The 11,465-nt window shown below is 33.6% G+C and overlaps 1 protein-coding gene across 1 annotated transcript; it reads right to left on the bottom strand.

Moving 5' to 3' along the window:
• Positions 1-619: 619 nt before the first annotated feature.
• LOC124899574 lies at positions 620-1,060 on the bottom strand. Its single transcript, XM_047414486.1, has one exon. The coding sequence runs from the start codon at positions 1,058-1,060 to the stop codon at positions 620-622; it is 441 nt and encodes a 146-aa protein (XP_047270442.1).
• Between the last annotated feature and the right edge of the window lie 10,405 nt (positions 1,061-11,465).

The following is an 11,465-nucleotide window of genomic DNA, read 5'->3' on the forward strand; positions in this document are numbered from 1 at the left end:
CTAAACTAAGTATGGAAAGAAATAAAACTTAAAAGTAAAGAAAAGTAGAAAAGCGGGAATTTAAAAAGGTTTGCTTTTGGGCCGGGTCAGATTTCTTTACTTGGGTCCAGAATATTTTGATAGCCAATTTGGGGATTTTCTGATGGCTTATCACAAGTGTGATAGCCCGTCACAAATGTCGTCAGCCTTAACAGAACCTACCTCAGAGCTGATTTTTCTGACGATGACTTTGACAGCTTATCATAATTGTGATAGCTCATCACGGATGTTGTCAGGCTCAATTCATTAGCCATATCAATTTTACCTCGACCCCAGCATACCTTATCAGCTCCTCACAATTTTCATCTAACTATAAATAAAAGTAACTTGCGTTAAAACATAAAAATTTTGGGTTGCCTCCCAATAGTACCTGATTTAATGTCGCAACACGACTTGGTTATATTGACTACTTAGACTTCGCCAAGACAACCTGCTAATACCTCTTTACCATCTTCATAGAATATATCCACGATTGAGAAATCACTCATCTCCTTTTTCTGTGTCATGGATGAGTGTATTTTGAATCTTGCTTCCTTGTCATTGAGCTTGAACTTCAGCTCATTCAGCTCCATGTCCACTATCACTCTCCCAATTGCAAAGAATGGTCTACCCGGATGATGGGCACTTCAAAGTCCACCTCATAGTCTAGGACTATAAAATCAACAGGAAATATAAAGTCAGCCACCTTTACCAATACATCATATAATATGCCCACTGGCTGCTTTACAGACCTATCCACCACTACCAATTGCATGTTTGTCAGGGTAGGATCCCCCAAACCTAGTTTCTTGTACACAACAAATGGCATTAGATTTACACTGGCTCCTAAATCGCATAGCGCTTTTGTAAAATTCAGGGACCCAATAGTACACGGGATAGTAAATACTCTCGGGTCTACCTTTTTCTGCACTAAAGACCATGTGGAGATAACGTCACAATGATGGAGATTGTTCTCCAGCTCATGGCTTACCTTCCATTTCTTCGTGACAAGGTCTTTCATAAACTTCGCGTATCTTGGCATTTTCTCAAGTGCCTCAACCAATGGCACATTCACCATCAATTGTTTGAGCATTGCCATAAACTTGCTAAATTTTGCATCATTAGTCTTTTTCATCAGTCGTTAAGGAAAAAGAGGTGTTGGTCTCGGGAGAGTTTTAAACTCTACCTCTTTCTCCTTCTCTTTCCCTTTTTCTGGAGTATCATCAGCACCATCCAACTTCTCAGAATCCACTGGACATTATTCTTTGGGTTCATCCTCTTCCTCAGTCACATATTCAACCAAAATTTTTCCCATAAAAAAGCCAGGTAACATCTTACCACTCATAGTAGTAGTCACCATACATGAGCCATCGTTCCACAAATTCTGGACCGTATCACTTGGTAACGTTCTACTCTTTCTCTAGTTAAATGCTGCGGAGGGTTGGCTCATCTGCTATTCCAACTATTTGATTACAGTGGAGTGTGAGTTTACCAACTGACTAATAGATGACAAATCGATATTCATGGTAGTCACACCAGAATTGGTAGCCTCCACTCCCTTCAGCAACTTAGCCATCATGTCCTCCATGAACATTTTTTTAGAACTTGTTGTAGTAGCCTCATGATTTCCAGGAGGGACATAGAGCCCTCTCCTATCATTATTGTTCTTCTAATTTCCCTACTCCATGTCATTATAACCAGGATTATCATAATAATTCCAACCTTGATTCCCTTGCCATTGCCTCGAAAACCTTATGATTATTAACATAGTTCACCTCTTCTTCTGCATCAGCATCAACTCTATCTTGAGATCCCATAGCTTTTACCTTCTCAGTCTTGCCTGATAGCAAGTTCTTGGTTAGAAAATTCATATGCATTTTTAGGTGATCCATGTCTTGGTCACTCTCCTTATACCGTCTGTATTTTTTCGCAGTCATACCCATAGAAACAGTGGGGCTGGCTACCATAGAGTCTCTGGTATGCCATGGTCAACTCTGTTTGGTCATTCTCTCAAGCATTTCTAAAGCCTCTGGGAATGTAAGATCAACAAACGAACCACTAGAAACATTATTTATAATTGGTTTTGTGACGGAGTTAAGAGCCCTATACAAAGTCTCCATCAAGTGTGTGTCTGTCATATTGTGGTTCGAACACTGCGTCAACTTGTTTTCTAATCTCTCCCAGGTTTCATGCAAGGCTTCAGTCGGGAGCTACCTAAATTTGCTGATCTCATGCCTCAACTGTACCCTTCTAGAAGGCGGAAAGAACCTTTCTAGGAAAGATCCTTTCAACTGCCTCTAGTTGGTTATAGAATTGGGTGTCAGCTCATTAAGAGACAATATTTCCTTCCCAAACAGAGACAATGTAAACAATCTCAATTGGATAGCATTTTAACCCACTCTTGGGTTATCAAAAAATTTACAGATGGTAAAAAAGTTCACCAGATGCAAGTTGGGGTCATCCTCAGGAAGGCCACCAAACAACCCCTTCAAATTAAGGAGTTGAATCATAGTACTCGTAATGTTGAATTTTGCCCCAGGTGCCAACGGTGGAGGAATAATTACACCTATTACACCTGCTCCATCCATTCCATCATCATCATCATTGAGGTCATACTGGATCTTGCCTTGCACGTCTTGGGTTACCAGGGTTTAGCAACTCTTCATCTCCCAAATATTTATCCTCAGGATTTAGATGTCGTACTTGTTGACCGACATTCTGCACATTCACCTGAGCTCTAGCTAAGGCTGCTAACCTGTCAGCCTCCTGCTAGTCTTCCATTCTTCCAATTTATTGCGGTTTTGAGTTAAATGGTAATAATAGTTCTCCAAAACTTCTGGTTCTTGGCATACACTACAAAGGTCCTGCAATAAACAAAAACAACAAATAAACGTAAAACTAAGAAACTTGACTAACAGTCAATTAGCGCATAAAACTTCAATGTACAATCGTATTCCCCGACAACGGTGCTATTTTTGATAACGCTCAAACTACACCACTCAAATGAGAATGTAAGCGATTGTGTCAATACATAACCCAACTAGGTTGGGTTCGAATCCCATAGGGAATATGGTGTGAACTTAAGTTTTTTGCGATTTAATCAATTGATAGTTGGATGTTTCCTGAAATGGAGGTTTTGAGATTTGGCAAATAATTGTTGGTCACTTTAGTTTTAGTGTTTGTAATCAAGATTTTATGGAAAATTAGAATTATGTTCACTATGGGTTTTGGTACTTGAAAGATGCTAATAGTGATTCAAGATTCTCACGGTAGGTAGGATAACATATTATCTTTATCGAAGTTACGCCTAAATGTCTCTCGACCTACATAAGCATTTAATTACCTAATCCTCTCAGACTTAGGGAATTTATATTCACAGACCAGACTTTACCTTAGGTTAATCAACCTTGTTACAACATCAATTATTAAATGGAAGTTTAGTGCTTCCAAGTCCTTGTCAATAATTCACTTCCTACTGTATTTGATTTCTTATCTCAAGCAAATCAAAGAAGGTACTATCTATCGTTTGCAACCAATAGACAATGATTAAAATCTCAGAATTATCAAGGAGTCATATTACCTTTAGAATCTTAAACACTTAGCATATTACCAAGACTTAACCCATAGATCCCATAATTCAGGTTAAAGGGGTTTAGCCACTCATGATGTAATAATTGAAATAACTAGTTGTACTCATAATTTGAAAGATGAACTTACCACTAGATGAATAATAAATAGTGATTCTTAGATTAGATCACAATAGAAATCCCAAAATATTGATGAAAATCTCTACAAAGTTAATTACTTTTCAAGCCAAGAAACTAGAGAGACAAATAGCAAAATACGTATATCCCAAAAATAGGTTTTGAACTCCTTAGAAAACCCTAAACTATGCTTTAAATTGTTCATCCCAAATAACAAAACAAAATTACAGAGTTTAATAATTCCTTGAATTAGGCGACGATATTCGTAACACCTTATCAGGAGTCTGACGGCTTATCACAAATGTCGTTAGCTCCCTCTTCAGTTTTAGCACTTTCTTCTTAAGTTTGACAATCAATCTTGATGACTTATTAGAAGTGTGACGACATATCAAACAATGTCGTCACTTCTCCACCTCAGCTCACATATTCTGCCTAAGGCTGACGGCGACTCTAACAACTTATTAACTTTTTGACAACTTCTCAGGAAATATTGTCACAACTTTTAGCTGAGGTCCATTCTCTGTCTAAGGCTGACAGTATATCTGATAACTTATCACAGGGCTGACGACTTACCAGGAATGTTGTCAGCCACACTTCTCTTCTATTTGCTTCAGATTTCAACTCTTTTGCTTCCATCCTTGTTGGTTCTCTTGTATCTTAGCTTCTACTGCAAAATCAAAGATAAAACAATCAAAAACAACAAAAGTTGCTTAAGACTTTTCAATTATTCTCAGTTAAAAGTGTCAAATGTGTTAGCATCTGCTCACACATCAATTACCTCATGCATATATTCTTCTGTTTCTTTGTAATAAATGTCCAAATGCTGCTGATACTGATAAAATTATTCCAGCTAAATTTCCTAATAAATTAGTTGATCCAGTTTATTATGCGGCTGTTACAAATTTCATGATGCATGATCCATGTGGTTCTGTAATGAAATCTTCTCCTTGGTCCATGTGGTTCTGTAATGAAACCTTCTCCTTGCATGCAAAATGACAAATGTACAAAACACTTTCCAAAAAAGTATGTTGACTCTACTTCGATAGATAAAGAAGTATATCCTATCTAGAGAAGAAGGGATGATGGTAGATCTACAAAGAGAGCAGGTATTGATTTGGATAATAGATATGTTGTGCCACACAATAGATTTTTATTATTGAAATACGGTGTACATATTAATGTGGAATGGTGTAATCAATCAAGGTCCATTAAATACTTATTTAAGTATGTTAATAAAGTACATGATCGTGTCACTGTTGCTTTTTCTCAAAGTGAAAATATTGATGACTCAAGAGTCGTTGATGAAATAAATATGTATTGTGATTTTCGGTACATATCACCAAATAAAGCAACTTGGAGAATTTTTAAATTCCCAATCCATCGCAGAGAACCACCTATAGAAAGGTTATCTTTTCTTCTAGAAGGCAATCAAAATGTCATTTTTTTAGATGATGATCCCATTGATATAGTAGTCAACTAACTATCTGTAAAAAAATCAATATTTTTAAAGTGGTTTGAGGAAAATAATGAGTTTCCTAAAGTAAGAGAGCTAACGTATGCAGAATTCCCTCTAAAGTTTGTATGGAAGCAAGATTCAAAGAAATGGGAAAAAAGAAAAACTTTCGCTTTTTCTATTGGTAGAATTTTCTTTGTTCCACCGGGATCTGGTGAGCAATATTATCTTAGACTGTTGTTGAATGTAATTAAAGGTCCAACATCCTATGATGGTTTAAGAAATATCAATGGTTATGTTCATAAGACTTTTAGAGATGCGAGTTATGATCTAGGTTTATTAGACGATGACAAAGAATATGTGGATGCTATAGTTGAAGCAAGTAATTGGGGAATGTCATCATATTTAAGACAATTATTTGCTATGCTACTTCTATCAAATTCAATATCATGTCCAGAAATTGTTTGGCAAGCAAATTGGCATTTACTGTTAGAAGATATCTTTAATGAAGAAAGAAGAGTTTTGGATAACCTAGGTACTTAAATAATGCTTTTAATTTTCTTCAAATTGACATATACAGATAATATATTTTATTTCATTAACTAAGCTGTAATAATAAATTATAGTATACACTTACGCATTATCTAATTAATGATTTCATTTATCATATATAATCCTAAACTATTTTTAAACATAACTTTTATATTTATTGTACAAAATTTTAATCCATGTTTTATATATCCTCAGAAGCAGTCCTGACTGATGATGATCTGAAAAATCGTTGCTTGCAAAAAATAGAAAATTTTCAGAAAAGTTGTGGAAGAAGTTTTCTTGATTTTCCAACAATGTCGATGCCTATTTATAATGAGGAAGAGGTTAACAACAACAACAGATTGATTCGTGATCAAATGCGTTATAATAGATATGCTTTGGCATTGGAACATCAACAATTGGTTGAGAATTTGACAAATGAGCAATAGTCAGTGTATAAAAAGATAATTATAGCTATCACTGAAAACAAGGGTGACTTTTTCTTTTTATATGGTTATGGCGGAAAAGGTAAAACATTTATTTGGAAGACTTTGTCTACTTTCATAGGATCAAAAGGATATATTGTGTTAACAGTTACATCTAGCGGAATTACATCACTTTTGTTACCAGGTGGTAGAACAACTCATTTAAGATTTGTAATTTTGTTAAATGTAACTAAAGATTCAACATGTAATATCAAGAAAGGTACTCTTTTAGCTAATTTAATTGTCAAGGAAAAAATAATTATCTGGGATGAGGCACCAATGATGCATAGATATTGTTTTGAAGCTCTTGATAAAACTTTAAGAGATATTCTTAGCTTCAAAGAATCATCTAGTTCACAAAGACCATTTGCATAGATTATGCATAGATGTTGTTAATGCAACTCCTAATTATTTATATTTATGGCCTCATTGTCAACTATTGAGATTAACACAGAATATAAGATTGTAAGGCAATGAGACAGGTACACTTCAAGATGAGCTGAGAGATTTTTCTGATTGGATTTTGGGTGTTGGTGATGGTAGAATTGAAAGTTCATTTGATGGAATTGAAAAAGTTCCTATACCAAATGATCTTCTAATTAATGAGTCAATTGATCCAATAATAGCTATTATTGAAAGTACCTATCCAGATTTCATCAATCGGTGCAATGATCTAGGATACCTATAACAACGAGCCATTCTTGATCCAACTCTTGATATGGTGGAATCATCAATCAATATATGATTTCCATCAATCATAATCCTGAGAAGTCATATTTAAGTTCAGATAAAATTTGCAGCTCTGATCATACTTATTTAGCTTTGGAGCATGTACATGCACCAGAATTTTTGGATACTATTAAATGTTCTGGAGTTCCAAATTATGCTATCACTTTAAAGATTGGGGTTCCAGTGATGTTATTAAGAAATATTGATCAGTCAGTTGGATTGTGCAATGGAACAAGGTTGGTTGTTACTAAACTTGAAAATCAGGTAATTGAAGCCAAGGTTTTATCTAGACAGTTGGTTGGACAGAAAGTATTTATTCCAAGACTGACTTTAACACCATCTGATGTTAGAATTTCATTTAAATTTCAAAGAAGACAATTTCCAATTACTGTATCCTTTGCCATGACAATCATAAGAGTCAAGGACAATCTTTGTCTCACGTGAGATTATTTTTGAAGAAATCAGTATTTACTTATGGACAATTGTATGTAGCAATTTCCAGGATAACAAGTAGAAAGGGATTAAAGATATTGGTTTATAATGAAGATGGAAAGATAATAAATAAAGCTACAAATGTAGTATATAGAGAAGTTTTCCAGAACTTAATTTGATACTCTCTATCTTTTTGGATTTTTATATACTACTATTGATTTGAATGTGAAAGAATCAGAATTTTAAAAGATCTCTACATTAATAATGCAGTGTAGTACACCAAGAAATAGAGGATGGATGATAATATAAGAAATATTTTATCATCATTATACTCACATTTAGTAGATGTTTATTTAATGTTTAGTCGCGATTGCAATATTTTTTTCCATTTAAATATTACAGGAGAAAAGATTGGATATAATATGCGTCATCAATACCAAGAGAATGACAAAGGAAGGGCGGTTAGGTGCATCATGTGTAAAACTATGTAATACTGTGTTACTTGAATGAGTAGATGCTAAATATTAATTAAAATAACTATATTATTATTTGTATTTGTTTGTATTTGTTTACGTTAATATATTTCTATGACTACAGAGTGCACAATTATATTCAGTAGATTTAAACATGAATTAATAGGCTAATAGCAACAAATAAGTAGCTCAAACAACAGAAGATATATCAAACCATTGTAACAGACAAATAAAGATCAAGTTCACAAAAACTCATCGCAACTCTCTGTTAAATAAATCTTAATTTGGTAATTGATAATGTATGAAATTACTGACCTTAGGTGCTTATTCGATTAAGCTTAAATCAGATGAACAGATGTACAACAATGGCAGATGAGTACACAACTGACATACAATCCATTCATTACCTGAAAACAAACGATTTGACAACAATCAACAACATGAAAAATAAATCAAGATAGGAATCACAAAAAATTTGATTAACCAACCTAATAAGTAAACAACAACATACAGATGTAATAGATTCCATAACTATTTTCTGCGGATGTAATAACACACCCACTATAGATCCACAAATCATGTATTAAGAGGGTAGAGTGTACGCATACCTTACCTCTAACTTATCGGGTATGAAAGGCTATTTTCGATAGACCCTCAGCTCAAATAATCAATATTTATACCAAAAAATAGCACATTCAGAAATGGGCATTCTTAAAAAATGAAAACTTGAAGATGAACCATACACACAATAAATGAACTTCATCAGCAAACTAAACAATTGGTTAATCAAAATTCTGAAGTTCTAAGAAACCAATTAAAACTAAGCTGCAAAACACATTAAAAGAAAAACACATCCCAGAGAATTTCTCGCCATCTATCATAGGTGACTGTTCCAAAATAAAAAGAACAATTATACGTCGTTAGGTAGGAAAAGGAATTAAATCAGGAGTGAACAAATAAGGTTCATTAGAAGAACTAAATAGTTTCCTACTCCATCTGTTGGTCCACAGCTCGCTAACATTGACATAGAAATATGTATATGATTTTTTGAAAATATTATGCTATTAGAAGGTCAAAAATCTTGCAAAAATAGGGAGAAAGACAAGATTAGCACACAACAAGAAGACAATATTTCCCTAGAATATAAAAAGTTACAACTATATTGCAAAATACTACGAAAACAGGGAGAAAGACAGGAACTAGGAACCAATGAGAAGAAAATATTCCTCAAAAGTAAACAATTAATGTACGAACAAATGTGAATTAGTTTCGCCCCTTTTTTTGGCATATAACTGCAACAATTAGGAACTGAATTGGTAAGATCTTTCTAACATCTTAGGACAATTTGGACTCAGGGTAAAATGTTGACTTAATTTTTCACAGAATCATCCTTTCTAATTTGAAAAATGGCAAAGGAAAAGCTATTCAGATAAAGTATTTTACTTTCACAATTGTATGATATGTACTTTGAAGCAACTTAAGGTAAGTATGAAACTTTTAAAATAGAACCTGATACCAGTTTTTAGAGTAAGAAATTGTCCCTAATTCTCTTATAGAACATTAAAAAAATTATATTGATTGCTTTAGGTTGCACCTATTTTGCCTTATCTGCCTTTATTTCTTCATTTTAAGGGAGTATAAGGGGTTAAACACTTAGCAATACCGTACTTCTACATTGAAAATCATGGACAACACACCAACAAAAAGGAGGGTTTACAGAAGAGTACAATATATCTTCCATGATAAATAAACAACAAAGCAAATGATATTTCTCAATAGTTCAGTTAATTCGGCATTGCTAGAAATTAATAGAAAATGACAAGGCGACAAACCTAGAATATGTATTGACATATTACAATTATATATTTCTATCCATGTGAGTCTTTTAGCACCTAATAACATAGTTATATAGTGTTACTTACGTAAAAGTGCTAAGTTTGATCATACTATATGGAAAGTTACTCGGTCAGTAACTTTCCGAGTCCTTTATTTAAGAATCCACACATAAGGCATCCTTTGCAACTTATTTAAAGTAAGTCCAATTTAGATAAGAACACTATCAAAAGAATTACCTCTCACAAATCTGCACAACATCTACCCTACAGACAAAAACTTTTGAGAATGTTCACAAAGATCATTCAAGCTAATCTGCAAAAACATAAGCAATTATACATGTTGTTAAGTTTAATTATTTTCTATAGTATTTTTAAGCCGCAAAATTAATAACCAATCTGCATTGAGAACATGTCGTGTATGCTCTGCCCATTTTTCAACATTACTACAGCAATAAAAATCGCCTTAGAGACTTTTGATCTATGCAGCTCCATTTCTTAAGAGACATAACCAAGATAACATGTATCAAGAAAGAGCCAATTTACACGCCTTTCAACATTTAAGTTTGAGAACACCAATTCATATTGTTATTTCAATGACTCAAGGTATATTTAGTCAAACCTTACTGCCATCAGGTATATTTTCAATGAAATTGGTGAGTGGTTTTACGTATTCGGAGAATATGGTAATGTTGTTGAAGTCAAAATAATGAGCACCAAAGCCAGTTAAATCTATGACATCAACTTGATATCCTATTTCTTTGAGTAGTATTGTAGTTTTGTACCAACACCACGCACCAAAACTGCCTCCATGGACAAGAACAGAATGCTTGGTCTCTAAACTTTCAAATTCTATACCCTGAGAAGTCAAAACATGTTACTTAACATATGATACCAAAAACAGTCAGTTAATCAAGATTCTGACTTTCTGAGAAACCAATTAACCATACAACCAAATCAAGTTAAAAAATACAATTAACAACCCAAATTCCAGCTCAAATTAACTCATAAACAAGATGTAACTCTCATTAAAACCTACAAGCTTCAGATTAAAAAAAAATAATCAATAATTGTTAATAGGATACACAATGTAACGACCCTCCCGGTCATTTGTGAAATTTTCTCATCTTCTCTATTTTGCGCTCTCCTTAGTTTCCATATGTAATTAATGACTTACAGAGATAGATAGTACCAATTATTGAGGTGTCCCAAAGTAAGTTAAGTCATTAGTTGGGTATATTTTAGATAATTAATTTGATTAGTGATTTAATGGGCTAAAGTGACAATTTACTTACGTAGGTGGCCAATACAAGAATTAATTTAAGTGGAAAGAGTTTGGTAATAGATGATAATATTAATACTATCAGAAAGTCGAGGCTAGGGGAATATGACGGTTAGCATATTTTCATTCCCTATTCATGGCTTTAGAAGGGTCAACATTTTCAGGTTAGTATACAATTTCTTTCTTGTTTCTGTGAACTTGTTCCTATTGTTATAATTTCTTATATATAACAAATGAAGGGTGAGTAAAGTTTTGATAGTGACAAGGAATGACAAATTTATGTTTTTGTGAGGTAAAAATTATGGTTGATTGATGGATAATAATAGTATTATGATGACAAGGTGTATACGGTGATCATGGTATGCCAAAATGGTATTAGGATAGTATGAAGGTGAATGAGAATAAATTGAAAGTGATAGTAACATGTGCAAATAAGTTTCCTGGAAGCTTTTTGTTAGCTTTTCTTATGATTAATTAAGTATAATATATTAATTTTATCCTTTTTTTAATCATTATGCAATAATGG

This window comes from Capsicum annuum, chromosome 6 (assembly GCF_002878395.1).
Source record: "Capsicum annuum cultivar UCD-10X-F1 chromosome 6, UCD10Xv1.1, whole genome shotgun sequence".
In the NCBI taxonomy this organism is placed as follows: Eukaryota; Viridiplantae; Streptophyta; class Magnoliopsida; order Solanales; family Solanaceae; genus Capsicum; species Capsicum annuum.